The following is a 21508-nucleotide window of genomic DNA, read 5'->3' on the forward strand; positions in this document are numbered from 1 at the left end:
TGTGTTTTTGCATTGCAAACAAAAACAATAAGCACGTGAATACCAAAACATTTGCAATTGGAACAATTTTCTTAGAGAAGTGTTGCATTTTCTGACAGAATTGCAAGGATGCTGATATTTTTGGCCATGACTGTATATACGATATACAAGTTTGTACTAAAAATCACAAGTAAAATTTTAATTCTTAAAAAAGTTTTGCCTTCAATTTTGAAGATGCAAGGGTCTATAAATGTATTTTATGTTAAATATTAATGAAACCTGAATATATGCCTTAATATGGTTTTGTTTATATTCTATTATAACACTAATATCATTATATATGCAGGATTTAACATAAAAGTAACAAATGTAATCTGAAATAAATCCATAAATCTCTTTTTTCTATGAAAATCAAATCTTAAAATAAACCATTTAGAGTAGACTGTTGCTAGAGGAACATGACATTAACAAGAAAAACTAAATTCAAAGGATGTTTTATTAAAGAAAATGCATTCAGTGCTTTAATTCAACCAAATAACAGTCAAACTAACAAAGAACCGTATGACAGAAATATATAGTCCTGACATACAAACAAAACTATTCTCAAAATCCCAAATGTCAATCTGGAATAGCAGGAGGCCAGTCGATGTCAACAGACTGAAACACACAGACAGAAAGATACAATCTTTGAGATGACTTGAAGGGCTACTAAACTTATCATACATCCAAAGCAGTTCTTGATATTACATATTAAATAAAACGCACCTCGACGTCCAGCTCTAGAATATCAGCGTCAGTTTTCATGAGGTCACAGAGGTTGGGTTTCGTGCGGCCGAAGTCTCCGTGCACAAACTCTTTAATGTAACTGAAGCGTTTTGCAAGTGAAGGGAAACCAATGCAACAATTTCCACCAAAATATGAAGCAGCACAACGGTTTTCAACATTTATAGTAATCAGAAATGTTTCTTGAGCAGCAAATCAGCATATTAGAGTGATTTCTGAAGGATCATGCGACACTGAAGACTGGAGTAATGATGCTGAGAATTCAGCTTCGATCAAAGGAATCAATTACATTTCACAATACATTCACATAGAAAACAGTATTTTACAGTATTTTGCAAGGATACGTGCCGGCCTGTGTGCACAGCTTTAGGGTGAAGTGGTGTTTGTCCAGGTAAATGATGCTCATGGAGTGGACGAGTCTCTGTCGGACTGCCAGCGGCCGGCGATGCAGGACTCTCAGGGGAGTCTTCTGAGCGATCTTCAGATCCTAAACACACAGAGTCATCAGCACGTCTCTTCTCATGCATCCAGCTCAAACAGATCAGAAAGCTCAGCAAAACCTTGATATTAGCTAGGAATTCCAGATCAGTGCTGTCGATGGCCTTCTGCGTCCAGATGAGAGCGCTGTAGGTTTTCGTCTTCTCCTCTTCACCCTCTTTCATGCGGCTCGTTGCTTCTCTGGAGAAATAAACACACACCTCAAAAATGCAGTTTCTTACATAGATCTTTGACAATCAGTGGATATTTGTGCTTATATACAACACACACACACCTGGTAACAATCTGTAGGTCTCGTACTCTAATTTTATCAGACGACTGGTTGATCGTCTGCGGGACAGGAGAGAACAGGAGCCAAAATTAATATCTGCAGGTTTGTGGTTTTAATATAATATTTTTGTGAGCATGTGACTGACAATTAAAGAAATTGTTCACCCAAAAAGAACATTTGCTAAAAATGTACTAATTAATGCATTTTAAATTTAAAGGGGTCATCGGATGCCCATTTTCCACAAGTTTATATAATTCTTTAGGGTCTTAATGAAAAGTCTATCACATACTTTGGTTTAAATTTCTCAAGAGTAGTGTAAAACAACACCCTTTTTACCTTGTGTTCACACCAAGCCATTTCTGTGCATGTCCCTTTAAATGCTAATGAGCTCTCTTCTCTTCTGTGGGGTGTTCTTAGACTTTTTACTTTAGCTGTGAAACTTGCTAACTAGCACATTATTTGGAAAAGCGATTTGCAAAGATTCATAAAATAGCCTTATACTCACTTCTTCTGTAGATGAGGCTGGATCACGAATGATTCGAGCGAACATAAACGTATTTAGGTAGATTGGGATGCATTCCCTTCAAAAACAAAAGGTGTCTTCAGCAGCTCAGATGTCGGGGGTAAATGACGACTGCTATGTTCATTATAACATCCAGCAACAAACACCTCAATCGCTTACGAGACATTCTTGTCTAGATCTGCTCCGGCGGTGAAACAATGGCGGACTGATGACAGCTCACTCAGGGCGGGTCTAAGGTAAGACGGCCATGTCAATCAACAATCGTGGGAGGGGCCTGGGTCTGTGTGACCTCACACAGCCAAGAATCTGAGAACGGCTTGATTGGAGAAAGGGGATATTATTTATATGGATTAAAAAATACCACTGTGTGGATTTTTATAATTATAGAGTGGTTCTGTACACACACTGCCAACACACATTTATGTTCAAGCAACAGGTAAAAGTGAATTTTGCATCCGATGACCCCTTTAAAATATTGCTTCTGGACAAAATACATGTCTATAATCCATAAAAACGCTTCCTGCAGTCTAAAAGTCAATATGTTCTCCTCTCACATCAGAATCTACCAACATTGTTTTGAATTGTTCCCACTTGTGCTTGATCTGTGCATATTTCTCTCCTGATTCAGACGAGACGAAAGGCTGGAGAAAGAAATAAAATGGACAGAGGACTCATATTTTAGCCAGAAGCAACGGTTTGAAGTTTAAAACATCTTATAATGATGGATTTGTTTCCTACAAACACGCAGCTTTTCACTTCACTGATGGACTGAAGTTGTGTGGATTATTGTTATGTTTTTATCAGCTGTTTGGACTCTCCTTCTGACGGCACCCATTCACTGCAGAGCATCCATTGATGAGCAAGTGATGTAATGCTACATTTTCCAAAGAAACAAACTCATCTACATCTTGGATGGCCTGAGGGGGAGTACGTTTTCAGCACATTTTTATTTTTGGGTAAACGTCTGTACCTCCTGTAGTTGTTTGATTTCAGTTCTGTTGAATTTGGCTCGATGGGGGTTCAGCAGCTCCACAGCAAACGGTCGACCTGAGAAACCACACAAACATTATAACAATTACATGACCACATCAACACAAACCTGTATCATATAAAGTAACCAGAAGCCAATGAGTGGAAATACACTGTTTCTGTTGAGTTTTACCATTTCCCAGAGTCCTCACATCCACATCCTCTCGTCCAGAAGATGAGAAGTTAAAACCTACATGGAAGAGACACGTAAAAAGACTCAGTAAATCTGTGCATGTCATTCTTTGCAGTGCCATTAGAAAATAACATATGGCGTCTACACAATCTGAATGGGGCGTCCCACACACAGACGCTTACCGTCAGCTCTGAATGAGGACAGGAGAGGAGCAGCGATCAGCTCCTCCACCGATCCATCCATCCGTCTCTCTCCATCGATCACCCACGGCGTCTGCGGAAGCTCCCGCGAAAACTTATTATACCGACCTGCAGAGACAAGTTCAAAAAGTTTGGGGTCAGTGAGATATTTTTAAAGAAATTAATACTTTTATTCAGCAAGGATGCATTAAATTAATCTAGAGTGACAGAAAAGACATTTATAACGTTTAAAAAGATCTATATTTTTAAATAAGTGCTGTTCTTTTGAACTTTCTATTCATCAAATAATCCTGAAATAAAAAATTATTATGGTTTCCACAAAAATGTGAAGCAGCACAGCTGTTTTCAGCATTGATAATAATGTTTCTTGAGCATTAAATCAGCATATCAGAATGATTTCTGAAGGATCATGTGACACTGAAGACGGAAAATTCAGCTTTAATCACAGCGATAAATTACATTTTACAACATATTCACACAGAAAACTGCTATTTTAAATTGCAATAATATTTCACAATATAGTGTTGGGAAGTAACATTGTAATTTAATTACAAAATAAATGCAATTGTAATCAGTTAGAGTTACTGAGAAAAAACGTGTCGTTAAATTACAGTTACTTGATGTTAATGATTACAAAAGGGGGTTACTAATATCTGATTTTTTTTTTCAAACATACAGATTTAATTAATTTCTTTCATAAATTGGATTGACTCTAAAATATGAGACAGCAATGTTTCAGGAGTTTAGGACACAGAAGAGGACATGTTTATTCAATAACTGTTTTATTTCCTATTTGGGTTTATGTATAGGTTTTATTTTTTAAGATTAACTGTTTTTTCCAAGGTTTTGTTAGATACCAGTGTTTCCTGTCATAACTATGTGTAGTGTGCCGATTTTTTGTTTATTGACAGTGAAGTACTGATGTCATAACTATGCAAAGATTTGATTTCAATAACAGTAATGAAGTAATTGCAATAGTTCCACTATTTATTACATTTTAGATAGAGTAACTTGTAATCTGTAACCGGTTACATTTCCAAAGAAACCTTCCCAACACTGACCATATATATAGTAACTTTTTTGGCCATACCTGCTATGAAAACAGACGTGTGGAGACATGTGGTGTCCAGCGCTGTACATCTAGTATTTGCTTTCTTTGGTGGACATGGGTAATGCCTGGACACAACACATCACACATTGAAAGGGAACGGCCAAAAACTGTCTCACGTGAGCAGGATACTGAAAACACTCACCTGCTAAACTTCTCCTCAGAGATCTTCTCCAGAGCTTTAACCACAGCCATCCTGGTGAAGATGGACTGAGAGACAAAGAGGAACACAGCTACACTTCATATTCAAAACGGTCACTTTTGATTTGAGAGGTGAGGAACACAGATTGAAGACTGGAAACACAACATTGGAAAGCATACCGCTTTGTTTCTGGTGGGTTTGAAACAGTCTGGACAGGTGTTTGCTCTGTACAAAGAAAGAACGACACATCTGTGTTAAACAGGAAGTGACATCATTTGGACTCACGGAAATTTGGACTTTACGCATTTAGCAGATGTTTGAATTCAAATCAATTTGAACGCTCCATTTTCAATTTTTTAACAAAAGTTTTAGTATTGTCTGCTCAAACATTCAAACCTGCCACAAAAGTTAAAGTGTAACAAGAAAAATGATTAAGCAAACACTAACAAGAAATGACAGTCCTCTTCTGTTTCCGGATGTATAAAGCCGATGCTCACTTCACACGGACTCTGCGGATCATAGAACCAAGAGATTAAATAATAAGAGAATTATTCAGAGAAAGCCAGACAAAAAAAAAAAAGACTCACATTGGCCACGACAGCAGCTCCCAGTTCCTGTCCGATCTTTCCCTGTACGGCCCACTTGAATGCGTCCTTCACCAGGATGACATCCTCTTTACCCAAACACATGCTCTTCTCCCTGGAAACACAGCATTATGGGACTTCATATGGATGCTCCTGCTGCTAGGGCTGATGGGAAATGTGTGCTGCATACAAACCTGACTTCTTTTTTGACATGCAACCAGCAGGAATGCTGTGGATATGTACAGAGAAACACATTTTCAATCATAAAATAATAAGAAAAAAATCCTAATATTACCTTATTTGATGATTCGGAGTACAAAAATATCAATTCTATCACTAACTTCCTACACGTTTAAAAATTAACAAAAAATATTTTTCAAATTTTGAAAAAATTAAATAACAAATACACACACACACACACATACAGTTTTTTTTTTTTTAGATATATATATATATATATATACAGTGCCCTCCAAAAGTATTGAAACAGTAAAAACACGGTTCCAATACTTTTGGAGGGCACTGTATATATATATATATATATCTAAAAAAAAAAAAAAAAAAAAAATCAGGATTAGGCATAAAAATAGACTTATTAAAATAGATTCAAACAGAAAATTGCAATTATTTCCACACACACATATATACACCGATTAAATATATACATTATTTCTATAATTGCAAATTATTTACATAATAATAATTCTACAAGTATATCAATCTTATATACACACACATACATATATATAGTGATATTACTTTATATTTATACTTATTGCAAATATAAAATCAGCCCTACTTACAACATAGAAATCTAGGTTGCAAAATGCCTCATTTAAGAAAAGTGGAAATAAGGATTATGCATAATGTCTTCAAAATCATTCATAAATGTGAAAATTGTCTGAAAACTGCACAAAGAGTTGTAATCTGACTCGGAGGAAGACAGTAATCATGTATTTTTGGCAATTTGTCTGCTGATTAAAGAATAATACAAGACTTTTTCACCTTACGAATGGATGTTGAAAGCAAAAATGCAACAATATCCATCATATTTTGTGTAAAATTGTGATGTGCTTCAGCAAAACAGGCACTATTTGTGGAATCAACACCTCAAAATGAGTAAAAAACAAGTATTGGATATCATTCAGCAAACGGGCAGCAGGACTCACCTCTCTGACGGACAGCTGAGCGGGAAGAGAAACGGTCAGCACCAGACTATCAAACTCGTACTGTTGCTTTTTCACAGCATCTGACACCTGCGGGTATTAAAATTCATAAACTATGTTCACACAGCAGCAAAATACAGATCAGCCTAATAAAATAAAAAAGCACACCTGTTTGGCGAAGGTGGGATTACAGAAGTCCTGCAGGACTCCTAAGCAGACGGGACAAATGTCTGAGTCCGTCTGCGCTGGTGTGACAGAATCCTCATCTATTCTCATGCGTTTATTCGGCGGGGCGTCTGTTCTCTCATCACCAGAGGCATCATGGGACTGAGAGCCCTCACTGATGAAGGCCAGAAGCTCCTTGTGTAAGTCCTACAAACGGAAATGTTCATAATTGACATATACACACACAATGATGCAGCTATATCAGACAAAAGCTGATGATTTTCAGGAAAGATGAGAGACCTGGTAGGATCGTCTGTAAGCGGAGCTGGTTCCCACACAGCAGAAGCGCAGAACGCATCTCACACAGCAGCCGGCGCACAACAGCTTTCTGACGATGGGCCGGTCCTTCTCTTTGAGGGACGGCATACTGCTGAGAAAAAAAAAAGAGCACGAAGGCAAAATATATCATTACATGTAATTTTGTCCTAAATAAATGTCACCAAATTTAAAGATATGATGACAATATTTTTGGATTAGTTTATATAGGATGCAAAACCGAAGACACAATCTCAAACTTTTTAATAATGCTAATTAAAATCTAAAAATTAAAGACTATTTTTATTAAAGATATGTTAGTTAAGTTTATGTATGTGTATATTTATACTAAGATTAATCGGTTACAATTACAATCGAAGAGAATCATAGTTTCACAAATTCTGAGCATGCTTCAGCAAAAACAAAAACATATAATTAAATATAATGCAATTTGTCCTAAATAAATGTCACAATGTTGATTGATGTGATGACGCGTTGATTTATTCAAGGAATAGTTCATATAGGATGCTAAACTGAAGACACAACCTGGTTTTTTATAATGCATTATGCTAACTAAAATCTAATACTTTTTCAATCAATAAAAAGTTATTTTGTATTTCCATGCATTTATTATTAAAATGATTCTGTAAAATGATTCAGAAAATCTAGCTATTTTAACAGTGTAAATAGAATTTATCACTAAAAAAATATACCATTTATACTTTTAGTGCAAATAGCCACTGCCTTTATTTATAATGAGTGAGTCTATCAAACACTATGCTCAACAGCATGCCATTTATAATCTTTATTGTTATTTTCCTCAAAGACAACATCTTGTATTTGCATGAATTCACATATATGATGCTTTGACTAAAATGTGTGTTAGTACATATAGCTGAAAGCACAGAGATGGAGACTAGATATTTTGGAATGTCTATAATAACACATGAATTAAATGAGAAACACAATGGCAGCTGTGTTATTGCTCTCCGTCCAGCTTACCTCAGTTCTTCAGTCAAACCTCAGAGAAGCTGCTTCACACGTGTTTATTATGAGTCTCACTCTACCACAAACTTTATATTAGCTCATTTTATATTAAAGCACACAATATATACTATAAATCATTTAACATACATGTATAAAGGGGCGTTCTTGACACACTAGAAAACATTTCCTTACACTACATTTACACTGGGCATGTTTTAAGACAGCCCTAAACGTCATCCTCAGTCACGCTCGGGGTCCTTTCTCTGTTCCCGTCGAGACCGGTGGATCTGGAAGGTTCTATTTGGGATATCCGAGCGGAACGTTATCTGAACCCATCCGAACCGCACAGACGGCCCAGAGAGACCGGATAGCGTCCATCCCCGTCTGTGATTTCTGAGAAACGAAACAACATCAATATTAGCCATCATGCCTGAGGCCGTAGCGGCTGCAATCGGGTCTAGAAACAAAGGAGGTGCATATGTGGACCGGGACAAACCCGCCCAGATCCGCTTCAGCAACATCGGCGCAGCGCAAGGTGAGAGAAAGAGTCTTATATTCAGATTAAAGCTGAGGGGGTTGTTTTAGTGTGTCTTTGCAGCTCGTGAGTGGAAGCACGAGTCAATAAAAGTCCTGTACCGTTATAAACATGCATTAGTTGTGATATTATAATCCTAAAGCACACTCAATAAGGTGCGGTCTACTTTATGATAATACACAGTCATGAACACAAAATAGTATCAATTTAGCAGGTGTAATGATTTATGATCGTCTTTTGTATTTTGACAGCTGTCGCAGATGCCATCAGAACAAGTCTGGGCCCTAAGGGCATGGATAAAATGGTTTGTTTTTATGATTTATGCTTGATTTGAGTCTCTGACTGTGTATGCACTGGTAATTGTATTTGTTCTCTGCAGATTCAGGATGGAAAGGGAGACGTCACCATCACTAATGATGGAGCCACAATCCTCAAACAGATGCAGGTGCTGCATCCTGCGGCCAAAATGGTAAAGCATACATTATTCTTTATTTAAAGTGCTAAATGAAAATGTTTGAATTTGGTTTCTCCGTAGCTCGGTTTCATTGCATGTGCATTGTGAATCGATTATTATGGAATCAAACCGCAAGAATTGAATCCGATTTGAATTGATTCATAACCCTAGTGAATGTCTGGAGTATTATGGGATGTTTCTGTGTGTGTTTCAGATGGTGGAGCTGTCTAAAGCTCAGGATATTGAGGCTGGGGACGGCACTACATCAGTGGTGGTGATTGCTGGAGCTCTTCTTGATGCCTGCGCTAAACTGCTACAGAAAGGTAAGCCTGAGTTATATTAAATCTTTATACAGCATGCAACATGTTAGTTATGTGTTGCACATTAAAGGGATAGAACTTTCCCAAAAATGAAAATTGTGTCATCAATTACTCCCCCTCCACTTGTTTCAAACATTTTAAGAGAATCGTTCTAAACAGTTGACGGTAGCCATTGAGTTGCATGGTATTTTTTTCCGTACTCTAGAAGTCAATGTCTACCGTCAACTGTTTGGGTCCGAACATTTTTGAAATTATTTGTTTTTTGTGTTAAGCAGAAGAAAGAAACTTATTTGAAACAACTTGAGGGTGAATAAATGAAGAGAATTATGGGTGAACCGTCTCTTTAAATTGTAATCGATTCAAAGCATATACTGCAATGAATCCTTTAATACAGATCTTTCACAGCCATTTAGTGTTTGGACATTTTTTAAATATATATATATATATATATATATATTACTTCATTTGTCATAGTTATGTTTATTAGACAACAAATTCAGCGTGATCTTTCTGCTCTGTTTTTCCTGCCAGGAATCCACCCGACTATCATTTCCGAGTCCTTCCAGAAGGCCGTAGATAAAGGTGTGGAGATCCTGATGTCCATCAGTCAGCCGGTGCAGCTCAGTGACAGAGAGACTCTTCTGAACAGCGCCACCACCTCGCTCTGCTCTAAGGTGGTGTCTCAATACTCCAGCCTCCTTGCGCCCATGAGCGTCGACGCCATCATGAAAGTCATCGACCCCGCCACCGCCACCAGCGTAGATCTCCACAATGTCCGCATTGTCAAGAAACTCGGGTGAGATGCAGGGTAGAATTTAAATATTGCTCAGTCAGTTATTAGGCCGCAGAAATGAGTAGTTTCTCTTTGCAAAGCAAATTCATTGCTGTGTGTGTGTGTGTGTGTGTAGAGGGACCATTGATGACTGTGAGCTGGTGGATGGTCTGGTGTTGACTCAGAGGGTGGTGAACACTGGAGTGTCCCGTGTGGAGAAGGCCAAAATCGGCCTCATCCAGTTCTGCCTGTCCCCTCCTAAAACTGATGTATGTGATCATGCTTCAAACTGATATATAAAAGCAGCCATTGGTGCTCAGGATTATAGTTGTTGTGTTAATGGGTTTGTGTGATGCTTCTGTTGGGACAGATGGACAATCAGATTGTGGTGTCGGACTACGCTCAGATGGACCGTGTGCTCCGTGAGGAGAGAGCTTACATCCTCAATCTGATCAAACAGATTAAGAAGGCCGGCTGCACTGTGCTGCTCATCCAGAAATCCATCCTGAGGTACAAAATCACCACAAAACGCAATCACGCTGTCACCGATTAAGTTAAATCTTAATTATAAGCTAGTTAAACTATATAACAATTGTTATAGAACATTTTATAGTATATATAGAATATATTTTATGTATGTGTATGTGCATACACAAAATTATTTTATGTTCTAAACTAACTAAAAGGGATAGTTTTTATTTGTATGTTAAATTATGTAATATAAAATGTATCCGGCATCTGTCAGAGGTTCTCATGGTGTTTGTGATTGCTCTTTCAGAGATGCTCTGAGTGATCTGGCCGTTCACTTCCTGAATAAAATGAAGATTATGGTGATCAAAGACATTGAGAGGGAGGACATTGAATTCATCTGCAAGGTATGACCAGCAGATCCTGCACTGTCATGAAACTATTAAATGTTTTATTTTTCTTTTATGATGCATATGAGTGTTAAGTTTGTCTGATATCTAATACACATTCTGCAGTGCATGTCAAACTTAAGTCTTTTTCTTCTCTCCCATCAGACTATTGGCACCAAACCTATAGCTCATATTGACCAGTTCACTCCAGAGATGCTGGGAACAGCAGAGCTAGCAGAAGAGGTTAGCCTGGACGGATCTGGCAGACTAGTGAAGGTAACCTACATTTTATAGCCCAGATGCATCTGCATGCATCTCCAGCTGAACATATTTTGTTTTTCTCATGCATACAGTACGAGGAACATAATTATTTGCTTAAGCAGTTACTTATTGCCAGATACTCGAGATGCATGTGGTTTTATTCTGTCTGTTTTGGATAATGACAGCAGTGTTTGATTTGTGTTTGTAGATCACAGGATGTGTAAATCCAGGAAAGACGGTCAGTATTGTCATCCGTGGTTCCAACAAACTGGTGATTGAGGAGGCAGAGCGATCCATCCATGACGCCCTCTGCGTCATCCGCTGTCTGGTCAAGAAGAGGTAACAAAGCTTGCAAGAGACTCCAGTGATTTTATGGCTTTCTCAACACATTAATAAAAAGAATTATTATTAATCACAAGCTGATTTAATTGGCTGATATTTGACTATTTCCAGCTGTGGCATGATTTAGTAACTGTTGCATTCAAGGAATAGTTCACTCAAAAACAAAATTTTGCTGAAAACAAAACCCTCAGGCCATCCCAATATGTAGATGAGTGTTTTTTGTCCTTCATGGGAACAGATTTGGAGAAATGTAGCATTATTACATCACTTGGTCAGCAGTGAATGGGTGCCGTCAGAATGAGAGTCCAAACAGCTGATAAAACCATCACAATAATCCACACCACTCCAGTCCATCAGTTAGTGTCTTGTGAAGCAAAAAGCCGTGTGTTTGCAAGAAACAAATCTACTTTAAATGGATGTTTCCAGCTAAAATAGGAGTCCTCTATCCATGTGTTCTCCAGTGGAAAAAGTAGTCTGGTCTGAATCAGGAGCGAAATGTGCACAGATCAAGCACCGTTTACCAGCTAAAACGGTTCAAAACAAATATATGGGTTTATTTTGATGTGAGAGGACAAGTGATTAACTTTTCTACTGGAGGAAGCATTAATATTAATTTTGAAGTGGCATTTTGGCCAGAAGAAATGGTTTGAATTTAAAACGCCTCAATTATAGTTTTGTTATTTACAAACACGCAGCTTGTCAAGTCATTAATTGTTGGACTGGAGCGGTGTGGATTATTGTGATGGTTTTATCAGCTGTTCAGACTCTCATTCTGACGGCACCCATTCACTGCAGAGCATCCACTGGTGAGCAAGTGATGTAATGCTACATGTCTCCAAATCTGTTCTGATGAAGGAAAAAAACACTCATCTACATCTTGAATGGCCATTTTCAGCGATTGTTTTTGGGGTGAAACCTTTTAGGTCTTGGAGTCAGTAGAAGCTGTTTCTTAACTCCTCCACTGTGTGTCTCCAGGGCCCTGATCGCTGGCGGTGGAGCACCAGAGATTGAGCTGGCGCTGAGGTTGGCAGAATATTCCCGCAGTCTGGGTGGCATGGAGGCGTACTGTGTGCGTGCGTACGCCGATGCCCTCGAGGTCATTCCCTCAACTCTGGCAGAGAACGCTGGTCTTAATCCCATCTCTACGGTCACGGAGCTGCGCAACAGACACGCACAGGGAGAGAAAACGGCCGGGATTAACGTCCGCAAGGTGTGACCTTCAACCAATAGTGCTGCATACTGACAAAACCCTCCAAAAATGAGCATTTAACTCAACTTTTGGTCTCTCAGGGTGGGATCTCTAACATCCTGGAGGAGCTGGTCGTTCAGCCTCTGCTGGTCTCCATCAGCGCACTCACCTTCGCCACCGAAACGGTCCGCAGCATCCTCAAGATTGATGATCTTGTGAGTGATTTGAGTATTTGAGTATTTAAAGACCCCTAAAATTAGCACTGATGTTAACTGTAAATACACAAGCACTAATGACTCGTCTCTTCTGCAGGTGAACACGCGATAATGTGATTAGTGAAGGAAGATCCAACCCCATGCTAGCACCCCGATAAGACCAACTGATCTGGCGCTGTATGTTGCTGTTACCTTGAGTAATTTAATAAAACGTTTTTTTTACACAGTAGTAGTGTTTCTTGTTTTTATTTGGCTTTGATATGCGTAGTCCATGTAGTAACTTATTTACATGGTGGTTGTCGACGTCAGTAAGTTTAATCTCGTTAGCTAATCATCTTATCTGATCAGAGACAGGGCTCTGCTCTAAGGCCTGAGAAAGTCTGAAATCAAGATTTGCACTTGTAATCAACAACCTTGTGAGTTAAAACCCAGTTTTGCATTTTGATGTGTTTTTATTTTTTAAGAGGTCATCGGATGCCCATTTTCCACACCAGGGGGGTTCCTTACAGGAACCTCAGAACAGCCTGATTTGAGAAAGGGGATTTTAAAATGTGCATTTTAAAAAAAGCCACTGGGTGGATTTTTATCATAGGATGGATGTGTACACACACTTCCAACACACATTTATGTTCAAACAACTTAAAGTGAATTTTGCATCCAATGACCCCTTTAAGATATAAAATAATACACCAGAATGTAAAACAGTATCATAGTTTTTGCCTAAAGTAATAAACTTGTTTATCCCATATAGATCAAAGCAGAATTTAAATTTGTTTTTTTTCTAAAGAACTTACTACTGTATCAGAGTTGACGAATGCAGTTAATACAAAGCTATAATTTGTGTTGACACCGATTAAAATTATGCTTCGTACCGTAAATATCATTTCCTGGGTGTCAGTGTCATGGAATATTCTATTTCCTTTATTTATTTTAATGTTTCCCACAGCCAAGATGATCCAATTCAGTTATATCTTATGATTTTGTTGAATACAGATATTTAAGATAATTGGAGGTGGAACTTACCAAAATTACCATATTTGGGTGTGATATGCATTTAAAACCAGGTGGATAAATTTTTTTAACATGTATTTAATGTAATTGGAAAACCGTTTGTACACTAGTCATGGAAAATACCATCTTATTTCTTGGTTTCAAAGTTAAATACACATAATTAATAATAATAATAATGGAAAGGAAGTCATGGGTAACTAAATGCAATGCTATTGTTTTAGGGCAAATCTACTTGTGTTTTGGTTATTGATCTTTTTTTTTTTTTACTTTATTAATTATTTATTACTATAATCAGTATGGTCAGAATTGACATTATCTGATGATTTTGTTGAGTACAGATAGAGTTGTTTGAGGTAGAACAGGCCTGAAGTGACCCTGGACCACAAAACCAGTCTTAAGTCGCTGGGGTATGTATATTTGTACATGTGACCAAACGTGTGAACAAAAATACACTGTAAAAAATTTAAACATTTTATATTGAAAAAAATACACTGTATGGGTCAAAATTATAAATTTGTCCAAAAATCATTAGGATATTAGGCCTAAGTAAAGATCATGTTCCATGAAGATATTGTGTAAATTTCCTACCATATATCAAAACTTAATTTTTGATTAGTAATATGCATTGCCAAGGACTTCATTTGGACAACTTTAATAGTGATTTTCTCAATATTTAGTTTTTTTTTGCAACCTCAAAGAGTCCAGATTTTCAAATAATTGTATCTCAGCCAAATATGGTCCTATCCTAACACACCATACATCACTGGAAAGCTTATTTATTCAGTTTTCAGATGATGTATAAATATCACTTTCGAAAAATTGACCCTTATGACTGGTTTTGTGGTTTAGGGTCACATATTTTGGTGTGGTCAACGGATACTAGCTAGATTATTATTATTATTTTTTTTTTTTAATGTAATTAGTTTGGATATCCATTAGTACAGTACTCGTGAAAAAATACAATCTTTTTATGTAAATAAACTCAAAACTCTAACGTACCCTTCGCTGCTCTTTAAGCCTCAGAAATAAACCGAAGGTGGCGGTTTTGTACGTGCACGCTCCCGCGGCTGAGCGTCACTGCGGCTTCCAGACGCTACGCGGTCGTCAAGGAGACGCGCACCGGTCAAAAAGCGGTCAGTCAGTCATTAATTCATTTGAATCTAGTAGTCTGGAGAGAGAAGGTTATGAAGAAGTCTCACCGCACTAATGTCCTGGTGATGTCCTGTCTGAAGACGCCGGTGGATCCACACACTAAAGTCCCATTAGCTCAGTATGAGAGGGAGCGGTCGCTGCCCGCGCTCACGGACAACAGGCACGAGAAAGAGGTGACAAAAGCTAATAAACTGCTTTTACCATCGATAAAACTATCAAGAGAAAGTCATTTTTAATATTACTAATAGTTTTGCACTTTTGCATGCCACATGGAGATACTTTAGGCGTATTACAACTAATTTTCAGCCAATATCTTTCTGACGATGTACGTTGTTTGGCCTTAAACGTGATTTTATAAAAAACAATAGTTGTGTAATACACTAGAGGTGGTTAATGATGATTAAACTGTTATGGCCTGACATAATGAAAAGTTCAGTAAGCATGCTATCCTAATATTGAAGTAAATCAATAGGCTTCTGTGGTTGTGGTTATGATTTGCAGTTACTAAATTACCCTAAAAAGAATAAATTTGCAAAAAAGTGCAATACATGTCCGTATTTAGCTCTATAAACGTATGTAATAAAGTGTTGGTTTCATGTCGACTGTGAGACAGTGTCCTGTATGAATGAAGAACACAATCTGCCATCTGGCCTTAAAGCTGACAGACCTGCAGATTAACAGTTTACACACAGAGAGACTCATCTTGTTACACACACGACTACTGACCGCACACAACTGTTTTCCAGACAGAAATTTCACAAAAAGGAGTGTGACATGAAGACACTTGGCTTGATTTCACCATATATGTTTTTTTGGCTAATCAAAGCATCAAAATCTTAAAGATTGTACTGATTAAGTATCTTAACCTATGATATGGATTACAGTGAAAGGATCATTGTTTTCATTGTGTGTATCTTCATAGATGGAGTATGACTCTGGATCTGAGCTGGTGACTGATGACCCTCCTGCTAAAGACAGCAATGCGCTGCTGATCAAAGACTACCACGTGACTGGTGATCACATGGATCTCAGAGAGTTTTACTTCTCAAACCAAGAGTACTACTGTAAACTAGAGCAGCTGAAGAAGGCTCATCTCCAAACGATGGCCGAACTCGAACTCATGTATCGCAAGAAACTGGACCTCAAGGGGGTGAGCGCTGATCGGACCAATCTGTGAGTTTATACATGAAAATATTTATTTTTCAAATCACAAATTTGTATTTTTTTTGCTTTTATAAACTGAAATTATTCTAGGTATGCACTACTGTTCAAAGGTTTGTGAAAGATGTCTCTTATTTTCACCAATATTGTGAAATATTATTACCATTCAAAATAACTGTTTTCTTTCAAAATGCAATTTATTCCTTTGATGGCAAAGCTGAATTTTCAGCATCATTACTACAGTTTTCGGTATCATGTGATCCTTCAAAAATCAATTTAATATGCTGATTTGCTGCTCAAGAAACATTTCTGATCATTATCATCAATGTTGTGCTACTTCATATTTCTTGTGGAAACTGAGATACTCGTTCTTTTGAACTTTCTATTCAAAGAAGAGCATTTGTTTAAAATAGACATATTTGTAACATTATAAATATATCTTTACTGTCACTTTTGATCCATGTAATGCATCCTTGCTGAATAAAAGTAATAATTTTTACTGACCCCATGAACAAGTGTATAGTGCAGAACATTCCTTCAATTTAAACGGAAATGAAAGGATTATTATCATTATTTTTTGTTAAATAGTTCCCCACAAGGAAGGAGTCCAGTGATAACCAGCAATCTGAAAAAAGCCCAGTCTGCTCTGGAGCTGCGGCGAACTTCAGATCTTTCTGACCTGTCTGATGAGTGCAATGCTGACAATGGCAACACCGAGAAAGGCCTTCAAATCTCGCCCAAACAGCACATCAAGAACATGTGGCAGGACTTCAGCGTACATAAGCTTTCTCCACCTCAATGGCGCCCGTTTTCATCCTCACTGCAGAGCTTGCCTGCTGACTGCCAGGCTGCTAGCAAACTCAAGGGTAGAACCAAGGGTCAACGGCTAAAAAAACACAAGCAACTGGTAGACGAGGGTTGGCATCCAAGAGTAACAGTCCCCAAGCCTTTCCAGATGACCCTTCGTGAGGCAGAACGCCGCAAGAGGGGCATAAAATCACGTTCGGAGATGGAACAAGAGAACGCGGATCTCCGACGCCAGGTGGAGGAGCTCACCGAGTGCCAGCGGAAGTTCCGCGCCAATCCGGCGCCTGCGCATGTGCGCCTCCCGCTGTACGAGGAGCTGCAGGAGCGTGACGAGGAGCGCCGGCGGCTTCATCGTCTCCACACCTCGCAAAGACCCTTCAGCTTCCTGGAGCGCGAACAGCTGAAGAAAGAGCAGAAGGAGGCCAAGCTCCACGAGCAAATGCTCAAACACGACCAAGAGGAAGAGGAGAGGAGGAAATGCCCCTTCAAGGCCAAACCCGTCCCACGGGCGGTGAAGGAGGCCGCGTCAGGCGAGCAGCAGAAGGAGGAGGAGCTCTACAGGGCCATCAAGATGCAGATGCGGGCGAGAGAGTTGCTTCACAGTGCGTCCATGCCTCCTAGCATGCTTGCGCGGCAGCTTAGTGAGAAACAGATGCACAAAGCCGCCCAGGATGAAGAGCAAACACACAGACCCAAGATCAACGCCGAAGTTCCAGACTTCAACAGCAGCTACAGGAGGTTTCAGAAGCAGCTGGCGAAGCGCAAAGAAGTGCGGCCCGTGACAGCATGCGAACCCTTCCAGCTGCGCACGGCTAATATCGCCTCGCACAAAGAACGCATTATGGCGGATATCGAGGCAGAGATACAGAGCCCAAGATTGTCACGTTGGCCGTTCATGACCCCTCCTGCTCTCTCACCCAGAACACCCTCGTCATCCCTTTGCTCCTCTCTGTCTGGAAGCCAGGAATGCTTGTCTGCTAAAATCACAGATGCAGCCAAGAAACGGCAAGAAGCTGTGAGGTAACGGTGATGCCCAGCCCTGGTTTAAACCCTCACCCTTCTATAACTTTCCAAGTGAAGTCCTGTGTCTCTTTTTGGAATTGCAAAGCAGGAATGTGACTTTCCCTGACTGTGTGTCTCCCATTAATAACTCCATCAACAGTAGAAGACCTCACTGGGAATGTTGTCGATGCTCCTCAATCCTCTTGCTGCCTTCAAGTCCTCCTGGGAGTTTCATACTTATGAGTTCAGAAATGAATTCAAGATATTTCAGTCAAAATGAAATGGTGTTAAGTAAATTCTTATTTATTTCTCCTATTCACTTCCTGACAAAGAATGTTTTGGAGCTCTAACACAAAGGCTGAATTAAAAATAGTATACTACACTCTTATATAGTTTCCAAAAGGGAGTTTTCGCAGTGATACCATAGAAGAACTATTTTTGGTAAAAGAGCTATTATTTTCTTAGCATGAAGAACATTTCAAATATATTTAAAAAAAATAATAATTTCCCCACTTTAAAGAACCATTTTGTGTAATGGAAATGTTCCGTGGATTCTTAATGGAACCAAAAATGGCAAAAAAGAATCTTAATTTTTTAAGAGTTTAGCTTACTGCTCTTACTAAAGTGTGCAACAGTTGAGTTCCAGAAATAAAAATGCCATTCATTTTCTCTATAGGGCAGGAGTGTCTGGTCCTGGTCCTGGTCCTTGAGGACCAGCGTCCTGCAGAGTTTAGCTCAAACTTGGCCAAACAAAATAACAAACTGGTAAGGCAAGTATGCTAGTATGCTATTCTGAGTTCAGCCAACATGAAGAGCAAATGATATGATGGAAAATACAGAGGCAACATGTAGTTTTGTCATGCAAGCCTGTCACTTCATAATCCAGATAAATCCATCAAAAGTCCACAAAATGTATACAAACTTAACTGTAAAGTGAACATTGGCAATAAAAAAACATAATTAGGACTAACATCAATTTGCTCTTACACTTTAATTGACACCCCCAACTTGAAAATTTGGTGCTCAAAAAATGAACGAGTTTCCCACTAGCAATATGATATTTTGGTGGCAATGGCGTGTGTATATTAAAAAATGTGATCATTGTGACATGACTTGAAGGCAGCACCTGTCCATTGTGCCCAAACCCTGTCCCTGCTGGCTTACCGTAGCATCATCCCATTAGAGGAGTCCCTTCTTCATAAAGTTCAGTTCTGACCGCTCTTTACCCTTATGAGTAGAAAAGTACTCGAGCAGAGAAAGCGGGCAGAAGAAGAGGAGGAGAAATTGAAGGAGAAGCAAAAACAGAGAGAGAAGACATTACAAAAAGTGATCACAAAGCGAGCCCAGGCGAACGACCCACACGTGACCCTAGCCCAGACATGCCCATCCAAACTAAAAGAGTTCAGGTAACGCAATTAAGCTTTTCATAAGCTGCTCTTCGTTTTCCTCAAACAACGCTTTTAAAAGTAAAGGTTCTTTATTGGAATTGATGGTTCAGTCAGTGACATCCATGGAACTATACCATTCCACAAAAAGGTTCTTAGATTATAAAAATATCCTTCACAAAAACATGACAGAAAGGTTCTGTAGGGAAACATGGTTCTTCTGTTGTATTCCGATGAAAACTCCGTTTTAGAACCTTTATTTTTAGAAGTGCATGAGTTTTTATAAACATTGGAGATATTTTTATATTCAGATTCAGATTGCTTGCATATATCTGTCGATCTATCTATCTATCTATATAATTATTATCATTAATATTATAAATACTCATATACATGTGCACATGGGAACAGGAAACAAGATCTTCAGAGACAAAGAGAGTACCGGGAGGAGATAAGAGAAATCCAGGAAAGAGTGAAGGGAAGACCTCTATTACTGGAACAGGTAGCACAGGTGAGTTTTTAATTCAATTTTTTGCATTTTTTAATTTTTATTTATTTTTTTCATTTTTGAAAATGTTAGTTTTACTCAGAAAAAGGTTCCTTTTAGGAAAAGAGAGGACATGCGTCTCTACTAGAAATGTTGATGATGATGATGATAATGCAAAGCGCTCTCCTTCTCAGATGAATGCTAAGAGAGCAGCAGAAAAGCTCTACTCTGCCACTTTGCATGGATGTGGTCTGAGTGAATCCTTTATCAGCAGTAAAGCTCCTAAAGGCTTGAAGCACAGACAGACTCCAAGCCCCACGCACTCTGGCAGCCAAACTCCACCCACATACAGGTATAAAAGTCAATAGGCCTCTATTCTATCATACATTTTAGAAGTGTATTAAAAGAAACACTTCTTCCAAAAATGAAAATACTGCTAATTTTGCACATTTGAAACCATTTTTCGCAGCGTTGTTTTCATTCATTCTTTTATAGTGAAACCAGGAATGAAGATAATGAGGAACTTCCAGCCCTGGAGGATTGTCTTCTCGATGACTATGCAGATGATTATGAGGAGTATGACCATGACACGGAAGCAGAACACATGGACAGAGATGAGGACGACAGACACCGTGAATGTCATGACACTGATGAGGAAAAGGGCAACGATGAAGGACACTCATATCATGACAAGCTGGATTTTGATGATGATGATGAACAGGATGAGCGTTATAAAGATGCTGACATTATCAGCCAGAGCAGCAGGGGTAGTGAAAGTAAAAACAGTCACCATAGCGACAGGAGCAGAACAGGTAGTATTGGTTAGTTAAGTGACAAAGAAAAACGGGAAGATCAGAAAAGTGATCATTAGATTTAATCTGCATATTTAATTTGTTTTTAAACCAAGCAAACCTCAGTAGCAAATTGGTGTTGAATATATGTGAGAGAGAGAAAATCTCACAAACCTTGATGGTTCACCCAAAAATTCTGCCATCACTTACTTCTGAAAACAAAAGAAGATATTTAGAAGAATGTAGATAACCAAACAGTTTCTGCTCCCCATTGACTTCAATAGATTTTTATTTCCATATTATGGAAGTCATTTTCGGGACCAACAACTGTTGGTTAACCACATTTTTCTAAATATCTTCTATGGTCCACCAAAGAAAGAAACTCGTATGGAACAGATTTGGAACAACTTGAGGGTAAATATATGAATTTTCATTTTGGGGTGACCTATCCCTTTAAGAACATGTCCAGATGACATTTCACCATAAAAAAATAAATAACACAGAGCACTGAGAATCACATAATAAATCAATACAAATAAATAATAAAAAATGATATAAAGTATATATTATTCAAAGAGTAATGGGAATTTTGAGGGGAAATGTGCTGAATTATCAAAAAATTAAAAAATAATGCTGCAATGCAACTATTCATAATAAGTGTTCAAATTTCTTTATGCAAAGTGTAATTTCCTATTTTTTAATTTGAGGCTGAATGTGACCTGGACATGTTTACATGGCATTCACTCAATATACAGTAATGAATGTAGTATATGTATATATGTGTGTGTGTGTTGTGGAAATAAATGCCTGTCCACTATCAAATATATTTAACAAAGGGCCAAAAACGCAATATTGTTTAAAATTTTACAAATTAAATGAGTATG

The 21508-nt window shown here is 38.4% G+C and overlaps 3 protein-coding genes across 3 annotated transcripts; 2 read left to right on the forward strand and 1 right to left on the reverse strand.

The window, feature by feature from the left end:
• Positions 1–456: 456 nt before the first annotated feature.
• LOC306874228 (tRNA pseudouridine synthase Pus10-like) lies at positions 457–8111 on the reverse strand. The gene is made up of 18 exons (XM_079424112.1): positions 7899–8111; positions 6882–7011; positions 6585–6788; positions 6420–6506; positions 5445–5479; positions 5254–5365; positions 5114–5175; positions 4846–4891; positions 4670–4734; positions 4507–4592; positions 3399–3524; positions 3217–3273; positions 3025–3101; positions 1535–1590; positions 1323–1440; positions 1107–1249; positions 745–844; positions 457–636 (listed from the first exon to the last, which is right to left on the reverse strand). Exons 2-18 carry the CDS (start codon positions 7005–7007, stop codon positions 598–600), a joined length of 1539 nt encoding a protein of 512 aa, XP_079280238.1. The 5' UTR covers positions 7008–7011; positions 7899–8111; the 3' UTR covers positions 457–597.
• On the forward strand, positions 8065–13057 carry LOC306874227 (T-complex protein 1 subunit delta). The gene is made up of 13 exons (XM_079424111.1): positions 8065–8418; positions 8670–8722; positions 8798–8887; positions 9087–9195; positions 9724–9988; positions 10101–10233; positions 10335–10474; positions 10743–10839; positions 10987–11097; positions 11291–11421; positions 12400–12634; positions 12715–12828; positions 12926–13057. Exons 1-13 carry the CDS (start codon positions 8310–8312, stop codon positions 12938–12940), a joined length of 1602 nt encoding a protein of 533 aa, XP_079280237.1. The 5' UTR covers positions 8065–8309; the 3' UTR covers positions 12941–13057.
• A 1956-nt stretch (positions 13058–15013) lies between these two features.
• On the forward strand, positions 15014–21157 carry LOC306873817 (protein FAM161A-like). Its single transcript, XM_079423310.1, has 7 exons — positions 15014–15164; positions 15914–16164; positions 16741–17979; positions 19200–19367; positions 19758–19857; positions 20028–20185; positions 20329–21157. Exons 1-7 carry the CDS (start codon positions 15024–15026, stop codon positions 20657–20659), a joined length of 2388 nt encoding a protein of 795 aa, XP_079279436.1. The 5' UTR covers positions 15014–15023; the 3' UTR covers positions 20660–21157.
• The last annotated feature ends 351 nt before the right edge of the window (positions 21158–21508 follow it).

The sequence above is a fragment of the Barbus barbus genome (assembly GCF_936440315.1).
Source record: "Barbus barbus genome assembly, chromosome: 8".
NCBI classification, from domain to species: Eukaryota; Metazoa; Chordata; class Actinopteri; order Cypriniformes; family Cyprinidae; genus Barbus; species Barbus barbus.

What these genes read in the sequence shown, in the direction of transcription:
- LOC306873817 (XM_079423310.1), top strand. Translation starts at nt 15,024, where the DNA reads ATGAAGAAGTCTCACCGCACTAATGTCCTGGTGATGTCCTGTCTGAAG. An exon ending in TCCAAACTAAAAGAGTTCAG is followed by an intron (nt 19,368 to 19,757) that starts GTAACGCAATTA and finishes ACATGGGAACAG; the next exon opens with GAAACAAGATCTTCAGAGAC. An exon ending in TACTGGAACAGGTAGCACAG is followed by an intron (nt 19,858 to 20,027) that starts GTGAGTTTTTAA and finishes TCTCCTTCTCAG; the next exon opens with ATGAATGCTAAGAGAGCAGC.
- LOC306874228 (XM_079424112.1), bottom strand. Translation starts at nt 7,007, where the DNA reads ATGCCGTCCCTCAAAGAGAAGGACCGGCCCATCGTCAGAAAGCTGTTG. An exon ending in GACCTACAGATTGTTACCAG is followed by an intron (nt 1,441 to 1,534) that starts GTGTGTGTGTGT and finishes TTATTTCTCCAG; the next exon opens with AGAAGCAACGAGCCGCATGA. An exon ending in AATTCCTAGCTAATATCAAG is followed by an intron (nt 1,250 to 1,322) that starts GTTTTGCTGAGC and finishes CTGTGTGTTTAG; the next exon opens with GATCTGAAGATCGCTCAGAA.
- LOC306874227 (XM_079424111.1), top strand. Translation starts at nt 8,310, where the DNA reads ATGCCTGAGGCCGTAGCGGCTGCAATCGGGTCTAGAAACAAAGGAGGT. An exon ending in CTAAGGGCATGGATAAAATG is followed by an intron (nt 8,723 to 8,797) that starts GTTTGTTTTTAT and finishes TGTTCTCTGCAG; the next exon opens with ATTCAGGATGGAAAGGGAGA. An exon ending in ACATTGAATTCATCTGCAAG is followed by an intron (nt 10,840 to 10,986) that starts GTATGACCAGCA and finishes CTCTCCCATCAG; the next exon opens with ACTATTGGCACCAAACCTAT.